The 17,500-nt window shown below is 37.7% G+C and overlaps 1 protein-coding gene across 2 annotated transcripts in view; it reads right to left on the bottom strand.

Moving 5' to 3' along the window:
• The window catches only part of LOC121387825 (cell wall protein DAN4-like), a 38,970-nt gene that overhangs the window by 8,613 nt on the left and 12,857 nt on the right, over positions 1-17,500 (bottom strand). For both annotated transcript variants that reach the window (XM_041519044.1, XM_041519045.1), the window contains exons 2-4: positions 5,941-6,012; positions 4,376-4,582; positions 710-1,051 (exon numbers count right to left, since the gene is read on the bottom strand). In XM_041519044.1, coding sequence (XP_041374978.1) covers positions 710-1,051; positions 4,376-4,582; positions 5,941-6,001 — 610 coding nt within the window. In that variant the 5' untranslated portion in view covers positions 6,002-6,012. The remainder of the gene's footprint in view (positions 1-709; positions 1,052-4,375; positions 4,583-5,940; positions 6,013-17,500) is intronic.

The following is a 17,500-nucleotide window of genomic DNA, read 5'->3' as shown; positions in this document are numbered from 1 at the left end:
GTTTAAATAAACAGATACTAGTATATCAAGAGTTGTAGTTAGACAAATAGTTTTATCACGAGGGTTGTTGGGAGTTCCCCGTTTGATGTTTAAATAAACACATACTAGTATATCAAGAGTTGTTGTTACACAAATAGTTTTATCATGAGGGTTGTTGGGAGTTCCCCGTTTGATGTTTAAATAAACAGATACTAGTATATCAAGAGTTGTAGTTAGACAAATAGTTTTATCACGAGGGTTGTTGGGAGTTCCCCGTTTTATGTTTAATTAAACAGATATATAAAGAGTTGTTGTTAGACAAATAGTTTTATAATGAGGGTTGGGAGTTGCCCGTTTCAAATTTGATTAAACAGATTTATCGAGAGTTGTTGGAGAAAACAGTGAACTTCCATGACGAAAGGGTCATGGTTTGTTTCACAAAAATAGTATCTGTATCTGCTTGTCGCTACATCCCCCTGTCTTTCTGTACGTACGTGTGTGTGTGTGTGTGTGTGCGCGCGCGTGCATATGTACGTCTGTGTATGTATGTATGTATGTATGTATGTATGTCTGTATGTCTGAATGTATGTCTGAATGTATGTATGTATGTATGTATATATGTATGTATGTATGAATGAATGAATGTATGTATGTATGTATATATGTATGTATGTATGCATATGAGTTGGCTCTTTTTGTAACACATGACTTTTCCGTTGTGACAGCTTACCAACATTTGTATTGAGAGAGGGAAACTTGGTGGTTAATTTTGGTAAAGTGGTCGTGGCAGGCACAGTTGTTCCCGTTGTTGGTGATGCAGTCGTCGGTAACGTCGTCACCGATACTGAACCAGTGACTGCTGAAACTGATGATGATGACGATGACGATGATGATGATGATGATGACGATGATGATGACGATGACGATGTGGTGACTGATGCTGCAGATGAAGACGGTGTGGACGTTGGTGACGGCGTGGACGTGATCTGCGATGTTGACGCTGACGTCGTCAGTGATATGGGTTGTGTCGTCGTCACTGACACTGTATCCTGTAGAGTAGTCGAATCTGCCGCTGGTAACAACAACAATATATAATGTTTTATTTCAACTTATTTCCGTGCTTATATTCAATTAAGGTTCAAACACGATCTCCTAGGCACACACCTCAGATATCTGGGCTGTCTGTCCAGAACAATGGGTTAGATGTTAGTGGTTAGTGGTCTTACATCTACCCATTGAGTCGTTAAAACTCGCTATGGGTGGAAGCCGGTACCGGGCTGCGAACCCAGTACCTACCAGCCGTATGTCCGATTGCTTAATCACGACACCACCGAGGCCAGTAATAAACATTTTAGATTTTTTTTGTATATATAGATGAAGGGGCGGTAAAGCGCTCGCTTGATGCGCGGTCGGTTTGGGATCGATCCCCGTCGGTAGGCCCACTGGGCTAATTCTCGTTTCAGCCAGTGCACCACGACTGATACATTAAAGGCCGTGGTATGTACCATTCTGTCTGTGCATATAAAAGATCCATTGCTACTAATAAAAAAAGTTACTCTCTAACACTATATGTTACAATTACCAAATGTTTGACATCCCATAGCCGATGATTAATAAATCAATGTGCTCTAGTGGTGTCGTTGAGCAAAACAAATTTTCTTTATACAGGTGAAAAATTACAAATTGCATCAAAAGACTCGGAAGCGGGAAATAGCCCAATGGTAAAGCGTTCGCTCGATGCGCGGTCGGTCTACGATCGATCCCCGTCGGTGGACCCATTGGGCTATTTCTCGTTGCAACCAGTGCTCCACAAGTGGTGTAACAAAGGCCGTGTTATGTACTATCCTGTCTGTGGGATGGTGTATATAAAAGATCCCTTGCTGCTAATCGAAAAAGGGTAACCGATGAAGTGGCGACAGCGGGTTTCCTCTCTCAATATCTGTGTGGTCCTTAACCATACGTCTGACGCCATATAACCGTAAATACAATGTGTTGAGTGCGTCGTTAAATAAAACATTTCCTTCCTTCCAAAAGACTAGGAAGTTTGAAACAGACTATATGAAGCAGCTTGTCACTTACTGCATTGTTACACTTGGCAGTTGTCATCACCTGAGAATACTAAATGAGTTCCCGTGAGTGACCGTTTACAGGGGCAGATCCAGGAAATATTGGGGGGTGGGTAAGGGGTAAGGGCACATGTATTAGCTCGTGAAAAGGGCAACCAGTGAAAGAAAAATTAAAGTTAAAACACAAGAAAAGAGGCACTTCAGTATATTTAGGAGGGAAGGGGAAGCCTGGTCCCCACCCCTCTGAATCCGCCTCTGGTTTATGTTACAGGTGCTTTTAACTGTACCTCATGAGCGAAATTTTGTTATGTACGATGGAAAACTCACTTGTATTATACATATCTTCTTCGGGAACGAGTATAGCATTTTATACATCACTGGCGGTTACTGACGGAGTCCCCCTCCCACAAGCCACCCACCCACCAACCGGATGTTTGAAGAGCCCTTATTAAGAGGTTGGGTTTTTTTTATTTATTAATCATCCACAATAATGTCGAAATGTGCAGTTGGTGGGGTGTTTCTAAATAAATTATATGTTAACGATTTGCGAGAAATTTTCAGAAGATTATATTATATATAATACAATGAAAACTGTTTGTATGTGTATTGAGCCAGAAATTCTGAAGTTGATCAATGTGCCTTCGATATATTTGTGTGGTAATGTACTGAAATTTGTTGACAACTATAAATATCTAGGTCATATTATATGCAAAAACATGAAAGACGATAAAGACATTAAACGACAGTATAGAACCCTTTGTGTACGTGCAAACATGTTGTTGCGACGATTTGCAAAATGTTTAGAATCTGTTAAAACACAATTATTTGTGAGTTATTGTAGTAATTTGTACGCGGGTGCATTATGGGTGAAATTTACGCAGGATAGCATGAAGGATCGTTACATATGTTATAACAACGCATACCGATGGATGATCGGACAACGACGACCATACAGTGCCAGCAAGATGTTTGTCAGTCATCGAGTAAAAAAAACAATTTGGCGCTTTACTTCGCTCAACAGCATATTCGCTGAAGAGCAGAATCGAAACAACTTCGAACGACCTACTTGCCCACCTGCGGTGTACAAATGTGTACGTCAAATCAGTATGTGTAAATCGCTGGCACAAGCTGCTGTGTATTATGTAATCAGTTTGGCATGTAATGTTTAAATATGTTCCATGGATCACTGATCTGAAATAAAAATCTATTATTATTATTATTATTATTAATACTAAGTTGCCCTGAAAACATGTTTCTGAACATCTATATTGACATCACTTGGTGGTCACCTGATTTATGATTTTTCAATCCATGCGCCATATATTTCTCAATGAAGTTTACACAAACAGTACTATAAACGTATTCAGTGCTAATCAGAAACGTTTGCTTTGTTTAACGACACCACTAGAGCACACTGATTAATTAATCATAGGCTATTGGATGTCAAACATTTGGTAATTCTGACTCGTAGTCGTCAGAGGAAACCCGTTACATTTTTCCCAATGCACTATCCCACAGACAGGAAAGCACACACCACGGCTTTTGACCAGTTGTGGTGCACCGGTTAGAAAGAGAAAAAAAATCAATCAGCTGAATGGATCCACTGAAGTGGTTCGATCCTGTGACGCAAGCACCTCAAGCGAGCACTCAACCGACTGAGCTAAATTCCACCCTGCTAACGAGACAGTAAGTATTTATTGGTTTATATTTAAATATGAATCGATAGAACAGTTTGAACACTTTCTTTTCTTTTCTTCTATTTTCAAAGTCTTTTTATTTCTCTCTTTTTTTCTGCATGACATGCTTCGCTGATTTAAGCGGGGTGGCAGCATCGTTTGATATTTATTATGTCTTTTTACTTACAGGGGAAGCAACGAAGGAAATATTTTATTTAACGACGCACTCAACACATTTTATTTATGGTTATATGGCGTCATACATATGGCTAAAGACCACACAGATACTGAGAGAGGAAACCCGCTGTTGTCACTTCATGGACTACTCTTTTCGATTAGCAGAAAGGGATCTTTTAAATGCACCATCCCACAGACAGAATAGTACATACTACGGCCTCTGTGACACCAGTTGTGAAGCACTGGTTGGAACGAGATAGAGAGAGAGAGAGAGAGAGAGAGAGAGAGAGAGAGAGAGAGAGAGAGAGAGAGAGAGAGAGAGAGCGAGGGAGGAATGTTTTATTTAACGACGCCACTCAACACATTTTATTTATGGTTGTATGACGTCATACATATGGCTAAGGACCACACAGAGAGGAGAGACCGAGAGAAAGACAGTGAGAGATACAGAGATTTGTAATGAAATACAGTACAGACCTGTTGTCGATGCTTCGGTTGTGGTTTGGGTGTCTGTCACAACCGCTGTCGGAGTCGTGTCTATAGTCGGCGTGGTGCTCTCGGGGGACGTAGTGGCTGTAGTTGCTGTGGATGTTGGGGCATCAGTGGCGTCGCCGGGAGTTGCTGCATCTGTTGTCGCTCCGGTTGTCGTATCCTCGGGGGAGACTCTGGCGACTTGTGTAAAACCTGTCAATGAAAAATCAGCTAAAATAAAAAAAAGGAATATACCAAGGGCGGATCCAGGGTGAGATTATGGTGTGTGTGTGTGTGTGTGTGTGTGTGTGTGTGTGTGTGTGTGTGTGTGTGTGTGTGTGTGTGTGTGTGTGCACCCTTTTTCAAGCATTACAGTTGTCATTATTCTAGTATTCTAAGCATTTTATCATGGAGGAAAGAAAGAAATATGTTCTTGAACTCAACACATTGCAATTACGGTTATATGGCGTCGGTCATATGGTAAAGGACATCAGAGATAATTCGAAAGGAAACCTGCTGCCACTCCATAGGCTTCTCTTTTTGATTAATTAGTGGCAAGAGATATTTTATATGAGTTATTCTACAGACAGGATAGTACATACCACGACCTTTGTTACACCCTGGGATCGATCTGTCTGTGAGCCCATTTGGGTTATTTCTCGTTACAGCCAGTGCACCACGACTGGTATATAAAAGGCAGTGGTATGTGCTATCCTGTATGTGGGATGTGCATATAAAATATCCCTTGCTACTAATCAAAAATTTTTGTTGCGGGTTTCCTCTCTATGACTGTGTCAAAATGACCATATATTCAATAGCTTGTGATTAATTAAATCAATGTGCTCTAGTGGTGACGTTAAACAAAACAAACATTTTTCTTTCTTTTTTTGTTACAGCATAGGTTGATATTTATTATGTCTTTTATTTATAAGGGAAGCAACGAAGGAAATGTTTTATTTAACGACGCACTCAACACAAGGAAATGGAAATGGTTTATTTAACGACGCACTCAACACATTTTATTTACGGTTATATGGCGTCATACATATGGCTAAGAACCACACAGGTATTGAGAGAGGAAACCCGCTGTCGCCACTTCATGGGCTACTCTTTTCGATTAGCAGCGAGGGATTTTTGGATTTATGGATGGATGGATTAATGAACGAACCAACAAATGATTAAATGGGTGGATGAATGAATGAATGGATTTATGGATACATGGATGGATGGACAAATTAATGGATGGATATTTGGATGAATAGATGGATGAATTAACGAACGAATGGATGGATGGATGGATTCACGAATGAATGGATTAATGGATGAACGATTGAATGAACGAATGTATGAACGAAAGAACGAACGAATGGACAAATTGATGGGTGGATTTTTGGATGGATGGATGAATGAATGAATGAATGAATGAATGGATAAATTGATGAATGGATGTTTGGATGAATGAATGCATGAATGAATGAATGAATGAATATATTGATGAATGGATGTTTGGATGAATGAATGAAAGAAAGAATGAAAGAATGAATGAATGAATGAGCAGGATTTGAACTCACCACTGTGCAAGAGTGTACACAACAAAACACACATGATGGTAGAGTCGACGTGGATTCTCATTTTTCTCAAATCTGTAACAAACAAAATAAAAATAATACAAATATTTTAAAACACGAAAACTAATAATTTAAAAACAATCTGTACGTATAAAACAGAAAATGGTATTTCTAAACATTTTCCAACAATCTGTAAGTAACAAACAGAAAATAGTACAAACATTTTTCAGCAACCTCTAAGTACAAAATAGGAAATGCTGTCAAGAAATCTCATTGTAATAATTTATAACGGTAAACTGTGGTCGTCTGTCTTTATGCCTTGTCAAGTTTGAGTTTTTAATCTATTAACAATGTTGAATAACTATTGTAATAGCGAAATTCTTCGGGGGGGGGGGGGGGGGGGGGGGGGGGGGGGGGGTGGGGGGGGGTGGGGGGGGGGGGGGGGGGGGGGGGTGGGGGGGGGGGGGGAGGGGTGGTACGTACCCGTCATGCTAAAATAATATAGTGTTTAGCAGATGGATTCATGATGCATTTATTAAGGGGGGTGTTGGGGGTGTTGGTAGAGAACATGTAATAGTTTGTTCCGTTTGTTTTAGTGGAAGATTACTATATATATTGCACACCCTCACTAGGAAAATCCTACACATGTCACCCGATGTTTTGTTGTATTAAATGCTTACATTCTCTCTCTCCCTGCCCCCCCCCCCCCTCCCCCCCCTCTCTCTCTCTCTCTCTCTCTCTCTCTCTCTCTCTCTCTCTCTCTCTCTCTCTCTCTCTCTCTCTCCCTACCCCCTCTCTCTCTGATCTGCACTGCTTTTTTTTATATTTTCATCTTTATCACATTGTTTATGATGACCTGTTTAACATACACAAAAGGGACAGGCCTACGTATTTAATATCATACATGGACCATCGGGAACATAAATAATCCTACATCATTTATATAATACAAATATATTCATTTTGCTTTGGATATACACATCAAAGAAATACCACAAGACGGTAGACGTTATTTGGATCTTATTTATTCTCTTTTTTTTTACAACACAAGTGATTAATTTTTCGTATTAGTATAAAATAGCAAATGATTGATAGGACCAATACAAAATAAGACAATAACACAGTGGCGGATCCAGAAAATCCATCGGTGAGGGTGGGGTGGGGTGGGAGGCTAATGACATGTAAGGTGTAAGGTCAGACCTTTTTATTAGTTGTTCCTCGGATTCTACTACGTGAAAAATGAAAACTAAAATATAACTGTCACAAAATGTACGGGGTGGATGGGATCCTGACCCCCCCCCCCCCCCTCCGTCCTCCCTTAGAACCGCCACTGTAACACAACAAAAAACCCCACCTCTTAACATGCACACGGTGACTCATCAACACCTGATTAAAACAAATGCGCGGAACAAAATAGTTCTGTATCAGGTAGACAAAAGAAATTAAATTCAAACAACAGCAGTGATTAATTCCATGCTGTGTTTCAACGTACTGAAATTAATTATGTTGTCCACGCTGGAATAAATCAGGCAAGCTATACATCATTTTTTGTTAAAAAAAATTGCAATCTGCCTCATGAATATAAAATGCATCAGCCATAGCTACATATGTTTGTGAATCATCGTTAAAAGGACAGACTCTAGTGTTTAAACACTACGACGTATTATCGCTCTCATAACTCTGTATTGAGTGGCTTTTAAAATATGTATATTGTTTTATATTTTTATATAACATGTATGTAATTTTTAAAAAGGTGAGACGGGAATAAAATATTGAATTGAATTGAACGTATTTTTCACCATTAAAGCCGTTTTTGATAATTTAAATTAGACGTACTTACATTTTATTATTTAGAATGTTAATTTTAATACACCTGAAATTGTTCTGGTCATCAGGATTTTTGTAATACCCTGAAAACACACTTACCTCTGAGAAGTAATGGTTATCGAATTGTTATTATGAAAATATAGTGTATACATATACATGTAGCAAAACTGATTTATTTATTTATTTATTTATTTATTTTTTATTATTCAGCTTTCCCTGTTACAAAAAAAGCCTAATAAACTTGTTTTTTTTTATTGTTTTTTTATTGTTTTTTTTATTATTATTTTTTTATTATTATTATTATTATTATTATTATTATTATTATTATTATTATTATTATTATTCACCTTTCCCTGTTACAAAAAAGCCTACCGTCTATCCAGGGAGGAAACAGAGGACAGGTGGTCAACAGGACCCAGAAAGATATATCAGCAAAACAGAATATTATAGAATGGTGAATAAATTGTTTTAAAACATTCATTCACACCTAATTTACTTGATACAAACCCACACACAGACACATACATCATTCATACTAGTATATTCCCTCAGCCTCCCAGTCACAGAAAAAGTAATACCATCAACAACAACAACACCCCCCCCCCCCACACACACACACACACACACACAAAACTGTTCAATTACTATGTATATAAAGGAGTCCTAAAACAAGTATGAACTGTTGGGAGCAAAGCCACAAAGACAAGATTAAAAATAATAATAATAATAATAATAATAATAATAATAATAATAAAATAATTGACATTTTATCAAAGTGCGGTTGATATAATACCCACTTTTTATTAATCAGATGCAAATTATTTCTTCCCTGGTAGATTGAATGTTCAATTTTATATCTATGTTGAACTTCCTTTTGGAAATGTTTAAAGACATACTGTCACAAATTTAAGGACTTTATTTCTCTAAAAGTGAATAATAAATCAAAATTACACTAATTTTTCAGACCAAATCTAGCTATTGCATTACTGTAACTACACCATGATGGAGCGAAATCCATGTCAACCCTCTCAGCAATATTAGTTTTTGAATTATGGACCATTGCCATAATTCAATTATTTTTACAAAATATCATTAATAAGTGGAGAATGGTGGTTACGTAGATGGTTGAATAAAGTACATTTAGGGACAAATTATATATATATATTTTTAAGTAATACTTTGTTAGGCCATGTAATAGGTCAGTGGTCTGTGACAATATGCCTTTAAAGTTGAGGTTTGATTTTTGCACTTTGTGAAATTTAGCAAAGAGTAATATAAAGTCAAATGCAGCATCTATGTGTTTTTATGCCAAGAATTACTAGTTCTTCAGAAAGACTCATATTATTCACATGGGTACAACATGCCGTAATCCAATGGATCTCTTTCTTCTAAATCTTCTCCCTTCTGATTCTGTGGGCGAGACGTAGCCCAGTGGTAAAACGTTCGCTTGGTGCGCGGTCGGTCTGGAGTCGAACCCTGTCGGTGGGCCCACCGGGCTATTTCTCCACAACTGGTGTAACAAAGGCTGTGGTATGTACTATTCTGTCTGTGGGATGGTGCATATAAAAGATCCCTTGCTGCTGATCCAAAAGAGTAGCCCATGAAGTGGCGACAGCGGGTTTCCTCTCTCAATATCTGTGTGGTTCTTAACCATATGTCCGACGCCAAATAACCGTAAACAAAATGTGTTGAGTGCGTCGTTAAATAAAACATTTCTTTCTTTTTGTTTCCCTTCTGATTCTCTTCCCTCCCTGGGCACCCCCCCCCCCCCCCGGCAATCTGGGCTAGTGGTTATAGTGGTTAGTGAGAGAGAGAAGTCGGTGTAGTGGTCTTACACCTACCCAATGAGTCGTTAAAATTAACTCTGGGTGGGAGCCGGTACCGGGCTGCGAACCCTGTACCTACCAGTGTTATGTCCGATGGCTTGACCACGACACTAATAGAGGCCGGAATAGTCCCTTTGGTATGTAGGTCTGTAGGTAGGTTTTAACGCGCACATTCAGAACAAGCTGTTGTAGAACACGCCTGTCATGGGCACAGGTGTTAACTTTTACCGACTTATCCGTCCAGGACAGGAAAGGGTTTGGGGGGGGGGGGGGGGGGGGGGGAGTGGGAGAGTAGGAGAGGAGGTCGGGTTTTGGTGTGTGTGGGTTTTTTTTTTTTAATATTTATTTTCCCCAGTCCATTCTGACCATGTCAAGGTTGGGGAGCCTTGAATTCATGACCTTACATCAAAGTAATATAATTTATATACAAGTACATATATCTAATTTGTGGTATAATAATGTTATATAGTCATATATGACAATTTGATACATAAATGCATTTGTAATGTTTCTGTATAAATTAAAGATTGGTAAAAAACAAAAAAACAAATTGCTATGACGCATATAATGGAAAGGACTGGGAAATATAGGAGAAGAAGAAAGAAGATATAAATGGTTAAAACACATAATAATAAATTGATAAATAAATAAATAAATAAATAAATAAATAAGCAAACAAACAAACAAAATTATGTTATTGAATTTGCAAAAATATCCCGTAGGATTAAAGTCATATAGAAAATGTTGCGTAATTTCGTGAAGGTAATTTTGACGCTTCATTCAGAAAGGTTAATCGAAATTGAAAACAGAGTTAATTGGACATAGTCCCTTTAAGAAACCCGTGCATATATATCAATAGATTATAAAGCGTTACGTCAGTGTGGAATGGTACATAAGTGACCGCTGTTGACCTCGGATCGTATTTCATCCCCACCTGGCACTACGAGTCATCTAACATACAAATAAACAACAGAACAACATTCCTCGCGTTGCTAATTTATAGCGGAGACACCGGTTTCGGCGCTGTCGTGATTAAGCCATCGAACATAAGGCTGCTAAGTACAGGGTTCACAGCTCGATACCGGCTCACACCCAGAGCGAGTTTTAACGACTCAATGGGTAAGCGTAAGACAACTACACCCTCCTCTCTCTCACTAACCACTAACTCACTGTCCTTAAGGCTGGTTAGACGCAGGATAGCACATACCACGGCCTTTGATATACCAGTCGTGGTGCACTGGCTGGAACGAGCGAAATAAATAGAGATCTGCCTCGAATAGACACCCAGACCGGCCTCGAATAGGCACCCAGACCGGCCTCGGTGGCGGACATAAGGCTGGTAGGTATAGGGTTCGCAGCCCGGTACCTGCTCCCACCCAGAGCGAGGTTTAACGACTCAGTGAGTAGGCGTAAAACCACTATAAATTAAATACAGTCGAATCCCGTTGCCTCGAACCCCGTCGGTGCTCGGGTAGGTGTAAAGCCTGACTTCGGTTTTGGTTCGAGAGTTGCGGTGTATTTAACTCTTCTGAGGTTGACCCAACGAGATTCTATCTATTTGTAGTGTATATGGCCTCAGATTACAGTTATCTTCCCATTTGGTTGTCGAAAATCCGGAAGTTTGACCGCGCAAGTAGTCTGCTGTTTGACTGTGATTATTTCATGGCAGACAGCTATGAAGTGGCAACTGTTTGACTGAAGTGACAGGGGATAGCATGTAGTTTGTAAACATGTGTAACTTGTTGACATTGAAGACTTGTTTGTGGTAATTCCGGCCCATGCAAAAGTAGTGCTTTTTGTGTAAAATGGGTGTACTCCGGCCTGGTTTAGAGGGTGTGTCTGTTTAAACCAATATGCTGGGAGAAAGAGCTGGACAACAGGGGTTGTCCTTTTCAGGGTATGTGTCCCCCATGCAGGCAAAGGTACATACAAAACTTCACGGGCCTGCTGATATTAATAAAAATGTTATAGCCACTAAGGCTATATAGAAACATATAGCGAAATTAATTGTGGTCTGAGGCCTGATATAGTTCACACATTACACCGGTTAAATGCTTGATTCTGATGAAAGTATTATAACCAGAGAGGTGAAATTACACAGACTGATTGTGCATACCACAAGGAATATGAAAACTAATTTATTTATTTTCTAAATATTTTATTAAATTAAAAAACTTTTTTTTTTGAATTTATTAAAAATTAAAATTAAAATTTTCAACTTTTAAATTTCAGTATCCTCCAAAATAGCATAAAATGACCTCTGATGTCACTACAGTTTGTTGCAATATTTTTTTAACAGTTTTGAGCTAATAATTTGGTAAAAAAGAGCAAAAGTTGGATTTTGTTAGTCAATATTGAGATTTTAATTTTTTTTACATATTGAATTTTAATGAGTTTCTCAATTATTGCAATTGGACAGAAGATCTAAATATAATGAATATATCACTACTAAATGTAATTAAACACTTTAAATAAATAGTATACAGTTTTTAACAAGATTAAGTACTCTAATAATACATTTCACCTACATTTATGTAAATTACACACTTCAGTCATTTTTCAAAAATGGTCTTTTATCCTTAGAAAATCTAATAGGCTAATATTCTATGCTGTCTGAATGTATTTATTGTGTTCAGTAATCAGATGCTGGTATACTTGTCAAGTTTATTGCAGAAAATGTGCCAAAAATGTTAACATTTGGCTTGTAATACATATGGCAGAATAATCCATAATGCATATTCAGTGGTCATTACTACAAACATCCTTCCAATCAAGAAATACTACACTGAGGTATCCCAGACACTGGCACATGACTACACTTGTTAACAGTTATCACTGGAAACTGAAAAATATGGTGCAAGTACCTCTTGGTAGGATTTATATCAGCATTTTGTAACAAAATCTTCATTTTCAAAGTTGTCGTCAACAAAAAAAATATTATGGTGTATACCTATGTAATATCTGTAGGGCATATTCATATTAATATGCATTTATATGGACTGTTTTGCCTTTTACAAAGTGGCTACATGTCTAATACAGTAAATGAAGTAGATTAAGTAAATACAGCAGGTCAAAATTGAATATGAGGCCTATCATGTCTAATTTTCCCTGAAATTAGTGTGTAAACATTTGTTGCAAATGGCCCCAATTTGTGACTTTCACCATCCCTCTGACACATTTCTAATAATGTATCATGAATTCAGTCACCATATCTTTACTAAGCCTACCACTTATCATATCTAAAATGCAAAATTTTACAGTTTTAGATTTTTTTGTTTTTCAAAAATTTAAATTAAGTTTAATATTTAATTAAAAATGAAGTAAAATCTAATGATTGATTTTTTTTTCTTTAAATATTTCAAAATCTTTCCAAGACAACACTGTGCAGATAGAACATATGTAGAAGAAAAAATAGCTGCTCATTGTATGAAGAAATTCCAAAATTTGATAAAGTTATTACATTTTGAAGTTGGTGTCCCTCAAGTTTCCATTGCTAAAATTGGCCATGGCAAGGCACTGTGGTAGGTGTTTTAACACAGCCTCTGTATACTCTCAGTTTAAAGGTGACATACCGATACTTACCGAGCATTGCTTTAATATGTATATCATTGGAATGCATTAGTGTGGGCCAGTTTTTAGGGGAAAAAATGGACTGATAGGCCTCAGATTACAGTTATCTTCCCATTTGGTTGTCGAAAATCCGGAAGTTTGACCGCGCAAGTAGTCTGCTGTTTGACTGTGATTATTTCATGGCAGACAGCTATGAAGTGGCAACTGTTTGACTGAAATGACAGGGGATAGCATGTAGTTTGTAAACATGTGTAACTTGTTGACATTGAAGACTTGTTTGTGGTAATTCCGGCCCATGCAAAAGTAGTGCTTTTTGTGTAAAATGGGTGTACTCCGGCCTGGTTTAGAGGGTGTGTCTGTTTAAACCAATATGCTGGGAGAAAGAGCTGGACAACAGGGGTTGTCCTTTTCAGGGTATGTGTCCCCCATGCAGGCAAAGGTACATACAAAACTTCACGGGCCTGCTGATATTAATAAAAATGTTATAGCCACTAAGGCTATATAGAAACATATAGCGAAATTAATTGTGGTCTGAGGCCATATCCTGGTGAACTCAACAATAGGTGCATGATCCTCACAATTCAAATCCTTCTTATGTTCATGTAAGACGTCTGGTAAATACAATACTTTTGAAATATTTCTGATAGTCTTTTCATAGTTCTAAAGTCTCTCATAACTCCATAGAAGTGTCTGGTGTATTTAAAAAAAACACATTTTGCTGTGTTATTGTATGATTACTGTTGAACTCTTGATTTTATTTTAATCTGTACACAAGCATAAGTGTACGAGACGGGGATGGGAGCAAATCCTCAAATTCGGGGGGAAAACGATAGAGATATTCAGGCACAAATTATAGAGATATTCAAGCAAAAATTATAGAGATATTCGGGCAAAATGTGCTAAGCTGAGATCTTTTTACCATGTATTGCCATTAGTTCACACTCAAAATTAGTTGTGATACCACGTAAACATGCGTAAGCCAAGTCATTCGTTTGTAACCCTATATAGCTGTTTGGCAGCAACGCTAATATGAATAAATGCTGTTATCCAGATTCGGGCATTTACGTTTAATTCGGGCAAAACCCCAATCTACCCCCCCCCCCCCCCCCCCCGCGTGCTTCCGTGAGGTGCTTGCGTCGCAGGATCGAACCACCCCGGTGGATCATTGCAGCTGATTGGGTTTTTTCCTGTTCCATTAGTGCACCACAACTGGTCAAAGGCCGTGGTATGTGCTTTCCTGTTTGTGGGAAAGTGCATACAAACGATCCCTTGCTGCATTAGGAAAAATGTAGCTGGTTTCCTCTGATGACTATGAGTCAGAATTACCAAATTAATCAATGTGCTCCAGTGGTGTCGTTAACAAAATAAACCTCCAACCGCTACCCAACTAACCCCTAATTAAACAAGGAATCTGGCTGTCATTAAACAGAACAGAACTTTATTTACTCTCATAGCCCCCATTCGGTGGCATCAGAGGAACATAAATAATAATAAACATACAAATTGTCAAGATGATTTCAGAAACATATATACCACGATACAAACAGATGAGCAGCTAAATATTAAAAACAGTTGAAATTACACATAAGTCAAGAAGCATGAAATTGTTTGTTAATAATTGATATAAACTTACACAATTTTTTTAAGAACACTAATACGTTTTGAGCTGAAGAGTTGCTGGAATTTGTATATATTTGGTGTGTTCACATACTATTTGTTAAGATATTTAAGTCTTTCTTGTCTAAATATTTGCATATAAATAGATAATGAAATTTATCTCCAACAATATTGCTATTACAAAGCGTACAGTTTCTATTTTCATATAAAATGTTTGTCCACCTCCCCTTTTAAACCGGTAAAAAGTGATTTGAAATTCTAAATCGAAAAACATTTGTGTACATTGTTTCATCCAGAATGTTAAAATATGATTCTAGTTCCAATTTCTCTTTAAATATTCTATAAGTAGTTCCTTTGCTAATCGTAAAGATGTCATTTCTCCATGTTTGCAGATACTGATCAGAACGTCTTCTCTTCACTACTTCTTTTAACCACTCCACTGATTTAAATGACTGTTGGTCCCAAACGTTATTCATTCCTAACAAACATTGCTATTGGTTCCAGATAGTTCCTGATTAAACGATTTAACAAACTGGCCAAAACTGTCTGTCTTTTCCAACAGGCCTAGCACAACATTCGACAATTTCCGTATATACACATACATACATACATACATACATACATACATACATACATACATACATACATATATACATACATATATATATATATATATATATATATATATATATATTATATATATATATATATATATATATATATATATACTTGGTTTTACAACATTCGGATAAAAGCTGGTACACCATCCAACCAATATACTATAATTTTGAACAGGCGTGTGGCAAATTATACATTTATTGTTCATTAAGCCGCGATTATGAGGCGAGGATCAAATTTGTCAATCAGGATAAGGAGAGAAACACGATAACAGGTTATATAACCATGAACCGGATCGCCTTAGCATGTGGCGCGCGTTAAAGGAAGGGACAATTAAGGCATTTGACCTGGTATGCATATTCAACGATATATAATGCACATTATTGCTTAATATCAACAAGTAGAATCAGTTCAGTATAGTTCATTAATAAAACGGTTAAATGTGACGGCTATGATATATAACGGGCGCAGCCATTTTGTACCATCCCAGTGAATACGCCCTCTGGCGAGCTGGTGGTTACGTAATACCTAACGTGTCACGTCAGGAATTAGTCTTCGGACCGAAGAAACAAAACATACCTAATTTTTGCGGATGCATCGCAATATTCGGTAATAATAGCCATCCCAGTAAGCCAGCAACAATTATATATCATTTTTAATACAAAATACAATATCAGTGTTTTGGTCTTTTCTTTCCGTGGCCTGTACCTGTGGTTTCTGATTGACAGGTGTATATTTAGACGGTCCCCAGACACTGTGTCTAGACACACTAAAAAGACGTGCCTCTTTTATTAAGTTCACAGGGTATTTTGTGATAGTCGCACGGACACCCCTCTAATCTTAATGGACTTTAATACTGTAAGTAATTCTGTAAAACCCTTGATTAAGTAAACTTTCCCATCTAAAATCACAAAACATAGTCCCAAAGAAAAGAAAATTATAACTTGGGTATCATGAGTGGTCGTTTTTGCTCGAATGTAGCATACCAATAGGCCTAATAATATGCATTTTTTTCTTTGGATTTAAAAAAGAAAAGAAAAATAGTTTAACTCCATTTCGTTCTATTGATGCAAATTGAAATATATTTAGTTACATAGTTTATTATACTATCAAGTCATTTATGTTGTTTTACAAGTCAGGTCGATGAAAGCGAAGCGCCTTGTAAATTAGAGCGTTTGTTTACACTGTGCATAGAGGAGATGGACGGAGCTGACGTCACTTCGCCCCAAGCTATTCCACCGGACGTCACAAAAACGAAACAAAATGGCTGCCCCCAGTTAGCAGGAATAATCATGTTTTTTTTATGAACTCTAAAATTACGCGTTTTTCATTTATTAAAGTGTCAGTATGTGTTGGTGGTCCGGATATGCATCTTTCCAACACATAAAGCTCTTGTTTGAGTTTACTCTCCCTTTAAGGACAGAGAGAGAGAGAGAGAGAGAGAGAGAGAGAGAGAGAGAGAGAGAGAGAGAGAGAGAGAGAGAGAGAGAGAGAGAGAGAGAGCAGACTATTTTTATTTTTATAAATTAATAAAAACACAACCATAAAGCGCATACACCAGTCTAGTGGACGTTTTTCTGTTCGGTCTGGCTTCACTGTGTCTTTTATTGTATGTTTGTATTGCTGTAAGTGTTGTGTTTTTCGGAATCGTCAATAAACATAATGTATTCCTAATATATAATATTGACGATATCGAAACACACAAGGGTAATAATCTATTTATCGTCATATAATCTCAAACTTAATACAACGTATTTTTGTAAACTGTATATACAACTATAATTCGAGTCAGCCATCGATCGATATTCAAACGACGTATGAATGTAACGTTTTGAATGGGAACTAGTGCATGACGGTTTTTGAGAGAGAGAGAGAGAGAGAGAGAGAGAGAGAGAGAGAGAGAGAGAGAGAGAGAGAGAGAGAGGGAGGAGGGACAGAAAAAGAGGGGGAGAGGAGAGAAGAGAGAGAGAGAGAGAGAGAGAGAGAGAGAGAGAGAGAGAAACTGAATTTCGACTCGTAGTAATGTTAGATGAATATGACGAGACGAGAACCAGTCATTAGCGGATGCTCGTGACACAACTTATATACGAAACTCAGCCGATAGC

This window comes from Gigantopelta aegis, chromosome 13 (genome assembly GCF_016097555.1).
Source record: "Gigantopelta aegis isolate Gae_Host chromosome 13, Gae_host_genome, whole genome shotgun sequence".
NCBI lineage: Eukaryota > Metazoa > Mollusca > Gastropoda > Neomphalida > Peltospiridae > Gigantopelta > Gigantopelta aegis.
The sequence above is the reverse complement of the archived record's forward strand: the minus strand, read 5'-3'. Positions and strand labels throughout refer to the sequence as shown.